The 16,425-nt window shown below is 52.3% G+C and overlaps 7 protein-coding genes across 7 annotated transcripts; 3 read left to right on the forward strand and 4 right to left on the reverse strand.

The window, feature by feature from the left end:
* Positions 1–238: 238 nt before the first annotated feature.
* On the reverse strand, positions 239–1,839 carry PV07_08306 (uncharacterized protein; the record flags this gene model as incomplete). The annotated part of the gene is made up of 2 exons (XM_016395460.1): positions 239–1,669; positions 1,721–1,839. 2 exons carry the CDS (start codon positions 1,837–1,839, stop codon positions 349–351), a joined length of 1,440 nt encoding a protein of 479 aa, XP_016248879.1. The 3' UTR covers positions 239–348.
* Positions 1,840–1,920: 81 nt separating this feature from the next.
* Positions 1,921–3,509, reverse strand: PV07_08307 (uncharacterized protein). The gene is made up of 3 exons (XM_016395461.1): positions 3,001–3,509; positions 2,518–2,931; positions 1,921–2,466 (listed from the first exon to the last, which is right to left on the reverse strand). Exons 1-3 carry the CDS (start codon positions 3,173–3,175, stop codon positions 2,390–2,392), a joined length of 666 nt encoding a protein of 221 aa, XP_016248880.1. The 5' UTR covers positions 3,176–3,509; the 3' UTR covers positions 1,921–2,389.
* A 161-nt stretch (positions 3,510–3,670) lies between these two features.
* On the forward strand, positions 3,671–5,008 carry PV07_08308 (uncharacterized protein). The gene is made up of 2 exons (XM_016395462.1): positions 3,671–3,887; positions 3,936–5,008. Exons 1-2 carry the CDS (start codon positions 3,787–3,789, stop codon positions 4,279–4,281), a joined length of 447 nt encoding a protein of 148 aa, XP_016248881.1. The 5' UTR covers positions 3,671–3,786; the 3' UTR covers positions 4,282–5,008.
* A 136-nt stretch (positions 5,009–5,144) lies between these two features.
* Positions 5,145–8,269, forward strand: PV07_08309 (uncharacterized protein; the record flags this gene model as incomplete). Its single annotated transcript, XM_016395463.1, has 3 exons — positions 5,145–5,624; positions 5,675–7,952; positions 8,054–8,269. 3 exons carry the CDS (start codon positions 5,145–5,147, stop codon positions 8,110–8,112), a joined length of 2,817 nt encoding a protein of 938 aa, XP_016248882.1. The 3' UTR covers positions 8,113–8,269.
* A 559-nt stretch (positions 8,270–8,828) lies between these two features.
* PV07_08310 (uncharacterized protein) lies at positions 8,829–9,438 on the reverse strand (the record flags this gene model as incomplete). Its single annotated transcript, XM_016395464.1, has 1 exon — positions 8,829–9,438. One exon carries the CDS (start codon positions 9,436–9,438, stop codon positions 9,034–9,036), a length of 405 nt encoding a protein of 134 aa, XP_016248883.1. The 3' UTR covers positions 8,829–9,033.
* Positions 9,439–10,035: 597 nt separating this feature from the next.
* Positions 10,036–11,511, forward strand: PV07_08311 (uncharacterized protein). The gene has a single exon (XM_016395465.1). The coding sequence runs from the start codon at positions 10,070–10,072 to the stop codon at positions 11,312–11,314; it is 1,245 nt and encodes a 414-aa protein (XP_016248884.1). The 5' UTR covers positions 10,036–10,069; the 3' UTR covers positions 11,315–11,511.
* Positions 11,512–13,766: 2,255 nt separating this feature from the next.
* PV07_08312 (uncharacterized protein) lies at positions 13,767–15,831 on the reverse strand. Its single transcript, XM_016395466.1, has 2 exons — positions 15,343–15,831; positions 13,767–15,268 (listed from the first exon to the last, which is right to left on the reverse strand). The coding sequence occupies exons 1-2, from the start codon at positions 15,445–15,447 to the stop codon at positions 14,255–14,257; spliced, it is 1,119 nt and encodes a 372-aa protein (XP_016248885.1). The 5' UTR covers positions 15,448–15,831; the 3' UTR covers positions 13,767–14,254.
* Between the last annotated feature and the right edge of the window lie 594 nt (positions 15,832–16,425).

Here is a 16,425-nt window from a genome sequence, read left to right on the forward strand (position 1 = left end):
CAGCCCTTCTATCTCTGTTCGTTTTGTGTTCTTCGTTCTCCCTTTTGTCCAAGCCGATCTTACCACCGTTGATTATCCTTTGGGATCATTGTTGTGTGTTTCTTTTCGTTGTTGTGATCCAGCAGCCTTCTTGACGCCCTCTTGCATACCTGAGAACGCCTAGTTAAGTCCGAAGTGTTTGAGGTTCTGCAGGAGAGTTTGGCATCCTTGACCCTAGTTGATCCTGTGCGGTTTCCTCCGCAGACATGACAAATAGAGAGAGAGGCCTGGCTTGCTCGTCCAGTCTCCGCGGCACTTGTGACAGTCATGGTTGCCAGCCGTGGAAAAGCAACTTCGCACTCAAAGGCTTCAGTCTTCCGGAAACCACCGTTGTAAGTGATCGTCCCATTCTCCCTGCCCAGCAAGGTACAGACGAAGGCTCTTCTGCATCTCGTACTCGCCTTCGAGGCTGCCCGGAAGGGGAGTTGGCTCGCTAAAAATTTGACAATTCTGGAGTTCGACATCACAACCGCCCTCCCAGGAGAGAAGATTCCTGAAGTGAAGTTGCAACAAATTGGGGTGTTGACGAATCGCGTTGAAGAAAGTCTTCGACGGACCAGAATCGTCAAAAAACACGCAAACTTCCCAATGGAGACACCGTAGTCTGCGACACTCCTCTAATGTCCTTTCCAGCATTGCGACAGGGAATATCACATTCGTCAGACACAGCGAGCGAAGAGCCGGCAGGTTCATATCCAGGTGCCTATGCCAGGGAATGTGGGATACGTTGTCCTTTTCCGAGTTTTCTATGCTCAATACGCGAAGACTGTTCTGAGCCCCTTTCACGAGAGCAGAGGACAACAACCCAGCACGTCTGATGCTTTGATTTTCGATTTCTTCGTCCACTTCAAGAGGTTGACACAGGAAATAGGGCGCCTCGTAAAGAGTTAGCTGGGTCATTTGATCTAGGCGAAGCTGAGAGATCCATAAATCCTCGAGTTTGTCGGCACGCAGGACGTTGCAGTCAAGCATGAGGTTTCCAATCCGCACATGAGCGGACGCGAGACATTCTGTGACAGCTCTGAAGAGCATGCCTTCACCAAAAGAGCTCATCTTGCTGAGGGCGCCAATGTTTTCCTCGCAGAACACGCATTGCTGGTTTGGGGCGATATCATAATCATAGACCCATACGGGCCAGAAACCAGGGACGTTGCCAATGACGAAGGATGACGCGTTCGAGAATGTCTTCAGGACCGTGATCCAAGCACGCTGCAGGCTTCCGTTCTGTACAATGTTCATGTCGTTAATCGCACATTTTGTATAGAAGATATAGGCGGCTTTGAAATTGCCCATGACGGCAGGAAAGTGAGAGCCGGCCTGGGGATACATATGCCAAATCTCCTGCCACTGTGCGGTGCGAAAAAGGTGAGACGGACTGAGTTGACATTTGTATATAGCTTTTATCAGCTCGAAATCTGCCAAGGTGACTTCTGGCGAACATAAAGATGGCTTGAAGGTGACCTCCGTCACAAATCGTCCAATCCACGCAAAGGACATCTCCAGGACGCGGGACAGTTGTTTTTGAGTTGCGCGCAATGTGATATGACCAAATAGGACGGAGTTTATGATGCCCATTTTAGCGAAGTATCGACAGGTCAGCCGCAAGGTGCGTAGGGTGTATCGTGCAGTTCTAGGTACCCAATCAGTTCCCTAGCCCAAGCAGTGGTTCGGTTATACTCACCGGAAGAAGCGACATCCGCTGTCAATCCCTATAGAGCCTTCGGTCTCAACATCATTCGCCAATTGTTGCGCAACAAGATAGAGTATTTGAGCATCAAGCTGAGCAGTCGAAGGTGGCATGTCCGTTGGTAGAGGTTGAGCAACACGCGGGTTTGGAGGGCGGGAGAAAGAGAGAGCAGAGCAGAGGCTGCCGTCCACACATTTGGTACTGGTACTGATAAGTAGCTGCCGGTGCAACAAGGTAGATGGTGAAGAGACGAGGGAATGGAGGGTGGATTTGAGTATCGGTTGATGAGAGGAAGTGATGACAAACGCAACCGGCCACTTTCACTGCCACTGCTGTAAGAAATCTCATTCAGGGAAGATGAAGGAAGTGGATTGAGAGCATGGCAAACGAATAAAGAACTTAGCTGGACAGCACTCGAGTGAATGAAGTTGTAATTCATGATTCCTCTAGCACACCATCAACATCCGCCAAGACAAGACCGATTGTAATGCAAGCCTGGCCCTCGAAACGCCAATCTACAATACGCAAGTTATATCAAAATCTGAGATTCATCCCGGCACTCGCATAAACATCCTGTTGTCCCTGCGGAATTGAGTACTGCGGTCACAGGAAGGCGGCAGTGGAAGGCCAAGGTTGCCCGCGCCATCCATTCATCGACCTTGCTTACACAGCCATTTCGGCTTGTAGTTTCCGTAATTCCTCTTCCTCGTCCTCTTCGACCGTCGAGGGTTTGTTGCTTACTGCAGAATAGTCAATATCTCTGTCCCATCCAACTCCAAGAGGCAACTTACTTGGACCTGCAGACACAGCGGGAAGTCTGTTGATTTCGCCTGTGACAGGAGTCGGGCCAGTCTTTAACATTCTCTCGTCCATAGCCTCCTGCTCCAAACCTTCCAGCTCTTCCTCCAAATCAGCCTCGTCAATAGGTTCACCGATAGGCGCATTTGTGATTGCGTTGGCGATTTCTTCGCCGAGTGCGTGTTGCTCGCGTAGCTCGTCCATGGTTTGATCCACTTTGTCGATGGTCAAGTTTCCATGGATCTGTTTCATGGCTTGTCCGGCATTCTTCATGGCGTTGAGCGTCTCTTGGTTAATATTGGCGGCTTCGATGGAATAAATCTGTTGTTCCACCTGAGCAATCTGGGCTGATGTTTGCTCAAGTGTGCGTTCGTGGAGCTTTTTGCGCCGCAGAGCAGCTTTGGCAGCTGTAGTGTGAAGAGAGATATCGTGTTAGTCTGGGCACCATATCTGAAGAGGCATGCTGGTTCACTTACCAGCTTTGTTTGACGTTATGTTCTTCCTTGCTATCGCATCTTGTTCCGCCATCTGATTCTCTAAGTGCTTCTCCCTTTTTTGTAGCATATCTAGCTGCGACCGCAGCTGCAGAATGGCCTTTTTGGGAGCATCTTTTCTGGCTTGGGCTGCTGCCCCGCCAAACCAACCCCACATATTGTCTGATAAAGGACGAGGACTTTGGAGGGTGTCGCAAGCAGGGACTCCGGGGCTGTCTAATGGAGAGGCTGGACTGATCTGATTACAGTTGAGAGTCGTTTGGGAGTGGTAGAATCACTTCCACCTGCTTCGATCGGTATCGCGTGTGCAGCCGATTGCAACTCTAACAATCGATGTGATCAGCCCCAAGATCAAGCGCAAGCGAGGAGCCCTTGAAGTTAAGAGAATCGAAGGGAACGAATATCCTATGTGACAGGAGAGTACAGGATCAAGAGAAACGCTTGGGGAGAAGAGGCGTGGCTTTGGTGAGAGCCTGGTCCCGGGATCACAAAAAGAGTCCAGAGGCCATGACATCGCCAGTCTCCCGAAGTCCAAGTGGGTTGCCGGAGTCAGTGGCATCTTAGGCAGGTATGCCGATATCACGTGCATTGCCATAGTGCCTCGAGTGCAGGGAGCCATCGTGCCCAAAGTAATTTACCCACCACGATCATAGATACTTTCTCTCGTCAAGATCGCGTCGAAACCGCTACGGTTCTGGACTTACCGTCAGTCCCTTGCTCCATGTCATTTCAGAGGACAGCTATCATTCCGAGCATGCACAAATTACCATGACTGAAGGCGTACCCAGCGCCCCTGCCCCAAGCAAGCTGGTCTTCATTCACGAAGTAGCATCACTTCCTGCGGCAAGTAAGGTGAGACTACTAGGCTGGTATGCTTCCCCAATATTTAGCAACCATACTGTTGACCTTTCTAGTAGTATCGTACGATATGATGCCACCAAAGGTCAGATTCTTCTCGAGCATGCCTACCCTAGAAACGCCAGCTCAACTCCTCGAATCTGGGTTGACGTAAATCTTGTCCTTGAAAATGTGAAACCAGCTCTTTTGGATCCAGGCACTTGGATCAACGCAATCGGGTACACACGGGCTCCGACACTGCAGACCGAGAAAAGAAGTGGGAAAACGTTGCAGGATGTACATGACCCGGTATTCATGCAGGCTGTTTTGATCTGGGACGCGATTGCCGTCAGAATAGAAGACTACGAAGATACTTTGGAGGACCAAAGGCGTGTGCGGCGACAACTTGCATCCGATCGCGATTGACACCAATCTAAGATGTTGCACCAGCCTTTACCTATACCGCAACTTGAAGATCCTCTATGCTAGAGAGATGCCAGATGCCAAATGGCATCGGGACAAACAGCTGTAACCACCACTATCTGTCTGTCAAGCGCCAGTTTCTCTCGTGGTTGGCCCAGGCAGTGACATTTCGAAGTGGCCTGCCAGCGTCAGGGACCGGTGTCTCAGGCCATTCTGGCATGGGCTGCAGCTTCTTGGATCTAGCCCACCTTTTCAGCTTTGTCTCACGACGCCTGCTCTCAATTCGGTCTTCTATTGACCGCATGCGATACCGAAGCGCTTCATCAACGACATTGTGGATCTGGATAGATGCATTCCTGAGATGGCTTCTCGATTGCTCTGATACTGCAATCATGATTTAATGAGCTTTCGGCGCTGCTGAACAGTCTGACCTGCCCAGTTTTTCAGATCGAATCTTGGACAGCGTCCAGACATGTGCGTTTGGGTTTCGAGCACTCCTTCCAACCCTTGACCCCTTGTCTTGCATTGATCACATGTCTCCAAAGTTGTCCTTATGTGACCCGCAGGATGGGTATCCAATCATTCATGTTCCATCAGGTGCGCCTCCTCGCAAGTGGGCCATGTTCAAGTTCTGGTTTCAGGCGGTTCCCTTACTTGTTATAATATCTCAGTCACAAATACGTCAATTGGGAGTCCTTCATGGACGTGGTTGGCCGAATCTAAACGTTCCCTCAGCACTCTCTGTATTTGGCTTGTTCTCTTTTCTTGTTCTCTACCTATATTTCTTTCCTTTTGTTTCTCTACACCTCTTGTGCAGGACTCAATCTGGCAGTTGCGAAAGGCTCCTAGGGTAATCTGTCTGCAGTATGGACGAGAACAACAGCGAACGGCTCAACCATCTTGACAGCCAACATGTCCCCTCGAGTTCGACTCAAGCACCTACTATCGTTATAGGCAATGCTTCCCAAGCAATGACATCGACCTTCAACTTGTCCATGGTCCCAAGCCCTCCGGCAACCCCAGACTCCTCCAGCGAAGCTCGACCGGCAAGCTCGTCTTCTGCCACGGCTCGTCCGACGGCGTCAAGACACGACTCCAGTAGGAGGACTTTGTTGTACCCCGAAGGCGATTTTCGCAATAGCTCAACACCAGAACTCCGAGATCTGAAGACCGACATGATGTGCAACTGGCTTCACCAGCAACAATTGGAGCGGATGTGGTCCACCAATGGAATTGAGGAAGGGGTCATGCTCAAGAAAGCGAAGAACGACTATAAGTGTGCCCCTGAAGACCTTCGTTCTCGTCCCGAAGGAGTTTACGATGCAGTGAGAAGGCTCAATGTCAAGGTATGAAGGGTTGCCAGACACAAGTTCCTGCTGGCTGATGTTTTCAATAGTGTGCCATGACAGTAAACACGGGCATCGTCAAACTGTTCCTCCGAGACCAGACGCTCACCCATATGCCGCTCGACTCTGGCCTCCGTTTGCAAATCCTCCCAAGCATTTCTCACCTGCCTGACTGCCAGAAACATCAGTTCGCAGCTTTCATTCGAACTTATAATATCCTCATCGTCTGGGATGACGACCCAAATCATATTCTCAAACGTGTCCAATCAATAGAAGATCAGCTTATCAACATGATCTGGAAGGAGGAATGCGAAGACGACGAATCTTCGGCACCACTCCCCAGTGCCATGCCCAGCACTCTCAATCTGAACAACACCAACGACGAAGAGACCTCATCCCAAAACATCGAGGCTATAAACGCTTTGCCGCCTCGCCGCGTTGTGCTCGTTCAACCGCTCCTCACCGCAATCACGATGATCTTACTCGTTGCCGCCATTGGCAGTGGCTGGCGCCAGATCGCTATTGAAATGAAGGTTGACCATTCCTGGACTCGACTTGCTTTCATCGCCGTTGTTCCCCTTCAATGCTGGCTCGCACTATTCTTCATGCAGTCCGTTGCAGGCTGCTGTGCTCAAATCATCGGTCCCATAAGCCAAATGAATGCAAACACGAAGTTTTACTCGGGAATGCCTCCACCGCGCCTCCCGACTGACGGAAGCTACACATTGCCACACGTCACTATTCAGTGTCCCGTCTACAAGGAAGGTCTTTGGTCCGTGATCGATCCGACAATCAAATCTATCAAAGCAGCGATATCAACATACGAGATGCAGGGTGGCACTGCAAACATTTTCATCAACGATGATGGCATGCAGTTGATTCCCACTGAACAAGCTCAAGAACGACGCGACTTCTACGATGAACACAACATTGGGTGGGTGTCGCGACCAAAACACGAACCCAAACCAGCAGATCCCAGCCAAAGACCATTCATTCGAGCCGGCAAATTCAAAAAAGCATCCAACATGAACTACGCCTTGAATGTCTCGGCTCGGGTCGAAGACAAATTGTTGACCATCGTTCGTCCAGATGATGGGAGCTGGACTGCAGAGCAAGAACGTGAGGTCTATAACGAAGCTCTTGCTTCTATCGTTACCGAAGATGAAGGCCGCACACAAGCTGCAGGTAACATTCGCGTGGGGGATTACATTCTGCTGATAGACAGCGACACCCGTGTTCCCCAAGACTGTTTCTTGAGCGCAGTCTCAGAGATGGAAGTCTCTCCAGAGGTCGCCATCATTCAATTTGCCAGCGGTGTCATGAACGTCACGGACTCATGGTTCGAAAAGGGAATAACGTTCTTTACGAATCTTGTGTACACAGCCATCCGCTACGCGGTCTCCAATGGTGACGTTGCCCCTTTTGTCGGGCATAACGCCTTCTTGCGCTGGTCGGCGGTGCAGGATGTCGCCTACGTCTATGAAGACATCAACGACGGCATCGTGAAAGGAAAGTACTGGAGCGAAGCCACCGTTTCTGAAGATTTTGACATGGCTCTTCGCCTTCAAACATCTGGTTACATTCTCCGCCTTGCAGCGTATGCTGGCCAGGGCTTCAAAGAAGGCGTCTCCCTGACAGTCTACGACGAACTCGCCCGCTGGGAGAAATACGCCTATGGCTGCTCCGAGCTCATCTTCCACCCATTTGCCGAATGGTTCACCAAAGGGCCGTTTACTCCCTTGTTTCGTAATTTCATCAGGAGCTCGATGCCATTCCACTCCAAGCTGACTATTATGGCATATATCGGGACTTATTACGCCATTGGGAGTGCGTGGATCTTGACGCTTCTCAACTACTGCATTATCGGATGGTTCAACGGCCACCTGGACCATTACTACATCGACAGCTTCAAGATCTATTTTGCCATTATCATCGTCTTCACAGCTCTCGGCAACCTCGCACTAGCGGTGATGCGCTACAGAGTCGAAGATCAAACCCTACTGTCCGCGCTGTGGGAGAATTTCCGCTGGATCCCCCTCCTGACCATTTTCCTGGGCGGCATATCCCTTCACGTGTCCCAAGCGATCCTCTCCCACCTCTTCTCTGTCGACATGTCCTGGGGCGCAACCAGCAAGGAGGCCACCGACACGAGCTTCTTCAAGGAGATTCCCACGATCCTCCGGAAGTTTCGGTTCACGTTCATCTTCTGTGCGGTCATGAGTCTGGGGATGATCGTGGTTGCTGGCATCGGTCCACTGGGGAAACTGGTGCCCTACGACTGGCAGATTGGGTGGTTTACTGCTGTTTGGCCTTTGGCCACCGTTGTCGGTACGTGTGCTTTCTCTGCTCGTTTCTCTTTCTGTTATGACACCACTGCTCCTTGCCCTTTCCCATCTAGTGTCCTCTTTCACTGACCTTTGGGCGGACAGGATCACATGCGCTGTTGCCACTTGTATTGAATCCGGGATTGATGCAGTTCACCTTTTGAGCAACCGAGCTTTGATTCTTGGGGTCTGACGTGGGGTTTACATGGTCAGCAGGGCGCATCCTTCTGGCTTCGGATCAAAACACCAACTTTTACAATAGTCTTCATTTTGAGGTTGAGAAACTAGTGAGGGAATCGGATAGACACTAATTGAAATTTCATAGACTCCATGTTCATATCCTGCCGCATGCTCCCGAGATCCAGCGACGTAGGCCCCTTTACCGTTTGCCTTGCAGAAACTCTTCCCATGGTGTCATTGGGCACTCGGTCGTCCCATTTTTGTGGTACCGTAGCCAAATCACATATGTCAGGAATCTGTCCCTGACGAGTACCCTCATCTGTCATAGTACAACATATGCAACCATGATTTCTGGGATATCCTGGTTAACCAAGAAACAAAACAGGAAAACAGAAAACCAAAAGATATGATCTTCTGAGTGCATCTGCAGCGGGGTCAAACAAAGAGGGAGAATTGTCTGTGTTAGTTGAACGAATATCAGGCGTGGCCGAATCAGATGTTTGACGCCTTGGCGGCAGTCCCTCACTGCACGAGCAGGCTTGGGCCAGTTGCGAATAGAATCCCGAGACAAGAAGGTATGCACAAGAGATGTCAGGTTCAGCCACACGTAGAAGAAGGGAGGGAAAGTGTGACATGTGGCCCATTAGGATTAGCAAAACTCAATTAGCACGATTGATTGATTGCGAAATGATAATTCTACCGCCAGCTGAAGATGGAAGCATTTGTTCACCATCAAATGACGACAGGGAATATTTTTTATTTTGGATGCCACTTCAGCATTTCTTTCTTCCAAGACATAGATATCCTCCAGGAAACTCCTGCTTCCTTCATAGCGTCGAGAGACAGTCCTTATCCCCATGTTCGACAGCGACCTCGTCGTGCTTCTCCATGGTACGTCCCCAGACTTAAATCTCCTTGATAGTCTTGAGTTCCTTCTTCTCCACCACTTCGTCAAAATGCTTTTGGACGAAGACGCCTCCGAGGAACACGGCGATGAGCCACTTGAACCAGACAGAGCTGAATATCTTGACGTTATGCTTCTTCAGCTTCGTCAGGGCGAAATAGACGGTCTCGATGCCATGCAGGCCATAGAGCGTGTAGAAGAGGGCATCTTGCACGGGTTTGGCGTATTTGCTGGCCCTGGCGCTCCTGGCTATGACTTGATCGTGGAGAACCGAGCCGGGCTGGATGAATCTGCGGCGCGCAGACAGGATCATCAGGGCCGCGGCTATCAGTGCCCCCGTCGCATGGCGGCCCTTGGGGAGTTCGAACTCGTCAATGGTGACGGCGGAGACTTTGTGGGTGGCCATATTGAATACCTGCTGGCCTTGTTTTTTTCCCGCGAGGAATGCAATGGAACGACCGGGAGAGAGGAGTGATTCAGGAGTTCTGCCGGCAGACCTTGGAATCTGGTCGGTATGGAATATATGGGCCTTTCTTATGGTCAAACGCCCCGGTCAGGCTCGACGTCGCTTAAACGTGGTTCCCCGCCTCCAACGCGGGGAAGAACGGCGGAACATAGGTGTGATACATAGGGTGATTGGCCTTACTTGGCCAAGCGGATGATCATGAAGTACGTGGATGGGATAGGCAAATGAGGAGTATGCATAGCTTGGGATGATAGCGACGTCAACCGGACGGAGTGATGGAGGAAGCAAGGAAAAGAAGCCAGGGTCCTTAATGCGGTATATGACAGCGAGGACGCAAAAGGAGGGGGTTTGACCAAGAAAAGTGCGGAGGTGCTAACTTGCTGCCCGCTTGGCCATATACAGAATAGCTGCCGTGCGGAACACACCTTATTTGCAGTCCAATCAACTTTCCCAGAATGGACAAGGGTCTGGAAAATTGTCTAGGGCCGAATCTGGCGCAGGAAAGCAAGCAGGAAAAAAAGTATTAGAGTAACAAAAGTAGTGAGCCCGGTCACTCTGCCCATTTCGCAATATGGCGCCCTACGACAGCGACTCTTCAGACGACGGCGAAGACTACTCAACCACCAATGTGACTCTGGGCTATGCCACGGTCGAGTCTACCGGGGACGACATCAGTCACTTGGGCGGCCATCCCACCTGGCTAGACTCAAGCCAACCTCCGCCTGCGGCGCTGGCCAAATGCAAGGTCTGCAACAGCTACATGTCCCTCCTCCTCCAGCTCAACGCGGATCTCCAGCAGTATTTCCCCAACGACCACCGGCGCCTCCACGTCCTCTGCTGCAGGAAGAAACAATGCTCCAAAAAGGTCGGCAGCGTGAGGGCATTTCGTGAAGTCAGAAAACCTGGAGTGCAAGAGAAGAGTCAAAAACAAAGGGTGGTAGGATCGCAGACAGTAAAGCCTGTTCAAGACCTTGGTAGCGCTCTGTTCGGCGGATCAAGCCAGCCATCTGCGGCAAACAGTGCAAATCCGTTTTCGATGCCGGCCAGCTCGAACGGGCCGTCAACCGCAAACCCATTCTCATCCATAGGTTCGCCTTCGCAGTTGGCGGCGCTGCCTCCACAGAGACCGCTAGAGGAATCCCAACCTCAACCTCCTACAGAGTCATTTGCAGAGAAACTGCGAATCGGTGCCCGACCAGACGATAAAGGCACCGAGAAGACCGCCACAGATCAAATACCGTGGCCAGACGCCTCCGTATTCCCGCCCCCCTACCCTTCTTTTTATCTCGACGCATATCCCGAGGAACTCGAAAGAGAATCCGCCGCCCCTTCCGCAAAGGCAGAGTCCTCGAGAACCCCATACGACATCGACGATGCGGGAGGCGCAGGCAGCGCCGCGGACAAAGACACGTTCGAATCCAGCCTGGACAAGGCGTTCCAAAAGTTCTCCGACCGCGTCGCCCAGAACCCGGAACAGGTGCTCCGGTATGAGTTCAAGGGCGAGCCACTCCTGTATTCCGGCGCCGACGAGGTGGCGTCGCGCTTCGTCGTGCCCCATGGCAGGACCGGGCCCGTGAAGGGAGTCCCGAGGTGCGAGAGCTGTGGCGGTCAACGGGTGTTTGAGCTGCAACTTGTGCCCGGCCTGATCTACGAGTTAGAAAAGGACGACGAGAACGCCATGGGTCTGGAAGACGGGATGGAGTGGGGGACCATCATCGTGGGGACGTGCGCCAACAACTGCGGCGATGCGGGAAGGGTCTCCTTCAGGGAGGAGTGGGTTGGGGTGCAGTGGGAGGAGAGGGTGGTCAGGAAGTAAATGTCGTCCCAGAAAGAGAGGGCTCGACTCTAGGGGAAGAACCATTGATGAATAACGCCATGTTTTGGAAGACTAGAGACAATGAACTCCGGCATAGAGTCCTATGGAGTGTGCCAGATAAACATGAACGAGTGCCGAATACTCGTCTAATGCCATAAAGCATTGGAAAGAGAATCGATCTGCTACTAGTCTCCTCACTCCCTTGTGTATATGAGTCTTCCCCCTCAACTGTTAAGGAACTGTGGCACGAGATTGCGATCTCAGCAGTGACTACAACGAAGGGAACGATTAACGGCCAGTGCCCAACGTAGACTTTGGAGCATCGTACCCTCTATTTGTGTCCCACAGTGCCTCCTCGAGGCTGCCAGCATTACGGCGGAAGATCGTAGTGAGAGGTTGTGACTCTGTTGTTGTGCCCTGCTCCAGTGAAATAAAGACCTTTATGCTTGTCGAGCTGCATCCAGCGACGCGCTTGGGCTGGAGATAGCAGTCAATAATCCGCGGTCTCTTTCTCGGTTCCAAGCCAGTAAAGGGTAGTGCATGTGCATGGACATATCGGCATCTCTGCACCTTGCCCTACGTGAGTCGACACGAGGATCTCGAGGGGAAGGGCGAAGCACTCGTCGCCGAGCACCGGGCAATGGTTTGAGTCAAGAGATGGCCTCAGACCTGTCCAGGCCTCTCCTAAACCTTCCCATGCGAGACGTGCTGACCCTCCTCACAGGTCATGACCAGGAAAAGTATGCCTTTTCTAGCCTGCGGGAAGTGGCCATCGAGGACTTCGACCAGAGGAGGGCGAACGGTTGTGACCGGAAACAGGCTTGCGGTATCGGTTCGCTGACACAGGCGGGCTGAAAAGGTCAAGGCCGCGGCATCTCAAGCCGGACAGGGTTGCATATCTTCAGCATTGTTCAGCTGGTCGTTTATCTGCGCAGCGGTTAGTTCCATCACGGGACCCGTTCAAGAACCTCAGACGACGATATCCTCGTTAGCGTGGCCCTGGTGGATTGACCCCGAGACGACTTTTGCTGCCGTCATCGTCACCAAGTTTGCCACTGATACCACCCGCAGCCGCAATGTGTGTAGATACCGACAATCAGGGCCACCTCTTGTTCAGCTCGAAGCTCACCCTCCCCAGCCACCCTCCGGCGAACCCCGCGAAATCCACAATGAGATGCTAGTGCAACGCGCTAAGTACGCGAACGCGGATCGCCGAGGCCGATCAGACGCGTCGACGTAGGGGAAGTACCTCGTTCGTCGCCGTGTAATCACCTCGTGAAAAGGCAGAATTGAAGGAAGATGTCCGGTTTGTAGATACAACTCGTATTTATTGCAAAGAGCACGGGTTAACTTAAGCTGCACGGGGGAAAGGAACATGGACGAGAGAACAGAAGAAGGAGAAAAAAAAGAAAATAAATCCAGACGCGTCAAACCAGGGCTGCCATCCCCGCTTTTTCCCTTTCGGCAGTGAACCTCATTTCCCACTCTCCTACAAACCGCCCGTTTGCGACTGGGGCTGAATCGATATAAAAACAGCATCGTCCGCATTGGCACCGACTAGGATCTGCATCCTTTTCCCGGCTTCCCTATCAATGGAATGATGCCCAGAGGACGCTATTACCTAGGCTCGGCTGACAGTTTGATGACTCCAGATGGGACCAGAGCTGGCTCCACGCGTTGTTGATCAACAGTACGAGTCAACAATCAGCACAGCTCTTTGCTATATACGGTATGGGATGAACACGCAGGACGAAGGGCGTGGTGAGGATGCATGCGGATGGGATGTCTTGCACGGGTCTCGCTTGTTGCTGCAGGCCAATGCAACCTGAGGCCGCCATCTGCCCATCTGCCCATCTCATGGCATCCATGCAGTCCCTCGATAGGATATGTGTTCCGTGGCCTATCAGTGCTGCTCACCTGGAGGGTCCCTCTGTTCTCCTCCCTAATCGAGCCCAACTTCGTTCTGGGAGTCGCCTCGTAGAGCATCCTTAGCTGGTTTCGACTGTTGTTCCACCTCCTCAGTTGCCGTGCCAGTAGACTCCCGAGTCGTTAGTCCCCAGAGGAATACCTCCGGATGTGGACATCAGCTCCAAGCCCTAAAACCATCGGTGCCGTAAAGTGCGTGCATGACCAAGTGCTAAAACAAAGGTCTGTCCAAGGCCCAAGCTGACCGGCCTCTCGCCAGGGCGGCACGGGAGAAGCAGCTTGACGTAGGGCTCCATGACTGATGCCCTGAAACGGCCGTTCAACCGACCGTGGCGTTGCCAGGCGGCGGCCTCAAATTTCTGGCCCAGGCCTGGGGCGCCACGAGCTCGGCCGACTCGAACACACGATCTCGATTGATTGTACCATGCCGTGTGTGAAGCACGCGATCCGTGGCTAGCAGCTAAGGAACCTGCAATATTCGTAGGGCGGCAGCAGCAATACACAGGAAAGACGATGGCAACGAGAATCTCATGGTAATGTTGTCCTTATTCAGAGCTACCTACTTTCAGCTACCTACTTCAGCTGTCGCTGTGGTGTGACGATGGTGATAATGGAATTACTATGATATCAGTGTCAGGGGATGAGGTTCGGCCGTAGACATGATTGATCGACTTGACCATATCAACGCATAGTACTCGAAAACAAAGAGACACGCACAATTGCACAAATTTGCTGCACAAAGAGTCGCTCCCGCCCAGTTCCTTTTGCTATGGCAAATAACGCCTTTGCGTTTCCCGGATAGCCAGCTGCGCTCCGTGTTTTCAAGCTCAAATCAATGGCCCTCCTCTTCTTGGGTCATTATGCGTCATTGCTGGGCAGAAGAAACATTGTATGCTATTCGTTTCAATTCGAGTAGGTCATGGCACAGCAACGCATGTGCCTTTTGGGTGTTTTATCATAAGGGGTGATGTGGATTCGCTCACGGCAAAGAATGAGAGGTTGGCAGATTGTCATTCACGACCTTGGAATCAGCTCGTCACCAAGTTGCAGAGCCAGGCCCTTGCTGGCCGAAGCCTTTCGTGGCAGAGTTGGACTGCCTGACGGAGGCTGCAACGTATCGAAGTTCAAGCTTCTTCGTGAAAACCGGTTGGGAGTCTTGCTAACGTTTGGAGTTCGGCTCCCCCATTGAGCCGGTGCAGGTGAAGGAGTGACATTGCAGAAGTCGGCCAGGTTGAACGTCTGGCCAGGGGTTTGTAGAGCGCCATTGAACAACCCAAGATGAGTGCCCGGTGTGGTCATCACCGAAGACGGAAGGTGCGAATGTTGTGAAGGCGGGGTTGAAGGTGGCTCCTTAGAGGAATCCGAGGGTCTGTGGATGTTGATAGCCGGTGAACGAGAAGGTGAATTGGCCAGATAAAGAAGTAGATCGGCGCCGGATTGCTTGGAGTTGCCGTTCAAGAAACGTTTCATGGGAGGGGGTGTTCGAGGAGGCGACGAGGACAAAATGCTGCTTGACGGTTCGTTGCCGAAAGCAGGCATCGGGAGGTCATGATCATCGTCATCAGAATGGACATCAAACATGGGAGAGTCGTCATTGGCAAGTTGAGGCGTCCTAGCAGATTCCGTATGAAATAGTGGGTGCTCCTGAAAGGACTGTGCCCGATTCAAAAGAGGGGAAGACTGAGGCAGCCGGTGATCTTGCTTCCATGTCAACGTGCTTGACTGTCTGTCGACACCGGTTGCAGAGGACGACCGGACTCTTTTCCTCGCAGCGAATGGGGGCTCGGGGATTTTGAAGGCTGAGTTGGAGGGTTTCGAAAACCGGTTATTGGCAATGGAAGAGGTAGGGACGAATTCGTCGTCGGATCCAGATGAGGTATCACAGGGGAGGTCTTCCTCCAGAAACGGTCTCTTCCTCTTTAGCTTCTCGGTGAACTCGGGTTCGATCGAGGCAAGTGTTCGATCCTGCCAGCCATTTTGAGCCTTGAAGCTTGCAAAGGCCAGACAGTCTTGGAGGTTTCGAGCAACCTGTGGAGGAGGTTCAGTCAGTCAGGAGGGGACCTCCCAGAGAAGGTCTTGTGAGCAGGTTGGATTTGAGTTACCTTTGCAATTTCCACTCTCCGCAGCACCTTTTCTGCTACTTCAGCTGCAGCATGCGGATGCTGGTCAGAGGTCATGTTGTTGCAGAGATTGTGAGAGACCAGCATGAGGGATAGGCCTCCGAGGGGGTTTTTTAAGGAGGAGAAGGGAGAGGATTTTGCCAAATATGTGTGGTGTTGCCCCGGGACGTCAATGCGCAGGCTAGGAAAGAATTGAAGTCAAGCTGGTTTAATTCCTGCTATGGATCCAGACTCGGGCTGGCGATTCGTGGGTCACAGCGCCAGGGTAGCCGGGTGCGACTGCGCTATGTTCAATGGGCGGTGCTCGGGTCCAGTTCGGCTCACTGAAGGATTGAGGTCATGCTGGAGGATGGGATGTCGAGACGGAACAGAGCCTGGAAGGACGAAAGGACAGACAGAGAGCAAGAGACTGCAGAGGATAAAAAAGAAAGTGGACGGCTGAGCAATAAGTTCCAGGAGAGTGAGTGAGTGGTAGAGGAATGTTGGTGGCAGCGAAGTTGACCTGCACGGTGAATGGCCTGGATTAAGTTAATTGGACTCGCAGCACAGGCTGGGCCTCCTACTGGAGGCCGCCCGAGACTCAGAGCGGCAACTGTGGAGGGCGGACGAGGGGTGCCCTCGTTGGAGCCGACGCTGGTGGCACTGGCGGCACGTTCTGGGTAAAGGCCGCTAAGGCAGCTAAAGGGCGAGTGGATTGAGGCCGTCCATTTGCAGCTCCGGCTCGCCTGTGGCTGGTGATGGTGTCAAACTCATTGGCTGCTTAGCAGCTAATTACGCAGGGCCTACGCTTTTTACCTGAGACTCCTGCTTGCAGTGCTTGGAGCTTACCGACTGGCTGTGAAATTGGCCGCGGTGCTGGTCGCATGCGCCTTTGCAGCTTCCTCCAGCCATACGAGCCCGCCATGCTCATCCCATTTCAAACCTATGTTTGCACGGGCTCCAATGACGCCTGCGACCTGAGTTCCTGTTCTACTGTTTCCTCATCACCTTGGTCGCCTCTGCTCTAGCGGTTGCAGGTGCTAACTCCCCCCCTAAGGCTATTGCTGCCGGTTTCTGTGTCTCGTG

The sequence above is a fragment of the Cladophialophora immunda genome (genome assembly GCF_000835495.1).
Source record: "Cladophialophora immunda strain CBS 83496 unplaced genomic scaffold supercont1.4, whole genome shotgun sequence".
Taxonomy (NCBI): Eukaryota; Fungi; Ascomycota; class Eurotiomycetes; order Chaetothyriales; family Herpotrichiellaceae; genus Cladophialophora; species Cladophialophora immunda.

Coding starts and splice junctions, on each gene's coding strand:
- PV07_08307 (XM_016395461.1), bottom strand. CDS start 3,175: ATGTGGGGTTGGTTTGGCGGGGCAGCAGCCCAAGCCAGAAAAGATGCT. Junction 2,932..3,000: donor CATAACGTCAAACAAAGCTG/GTAAGTGAACCA, acceptor TTCACACTACAG/CTGCCAAAGCTGCTCTGCGG. Junction 2,467..2,517: donor CGCTGTGTCTGCAGGTCCAA/GTAAGTTGCCTC, acceptor ACTATTCTGCAG/TAAGCAACAAACCCTCGACG.
- PV07_08308 (XM_016395462.1), top strand. CDS start 3,787: ATGACTGAAGGCGTACCCAGCGCCCCTGCCCCAAGCAAGCTGGTCTTC. Junction 3,888..3,935: donor AAGGTGAGACTACTAGGCTG/GTATGCTTCCCC, acceptor CCTTTCTAGTAG/TATCGTACGATATGATGCCA.
- PV07_08311 (XM_016395465.1), top strand. CDS start 10,070: ATGGCGCCCTACGACAGCGACTCTTCAGACGACGGCGAAGACTACTCA.
- PV07_08312 (XM_016395466.1), bottom strand. CDS start 15,447: ATGCTGGTCTCTCACAATCTCTGCAACAACATGACCTCTGACCAGCAT. Junction 15,269..15,342: donor GGAGAGTGGAAATTGCAAAG/GTAACTCAAATC, acceptor CCTCCTCCACAG/GTTGCTCGAAACCTCCAAGA.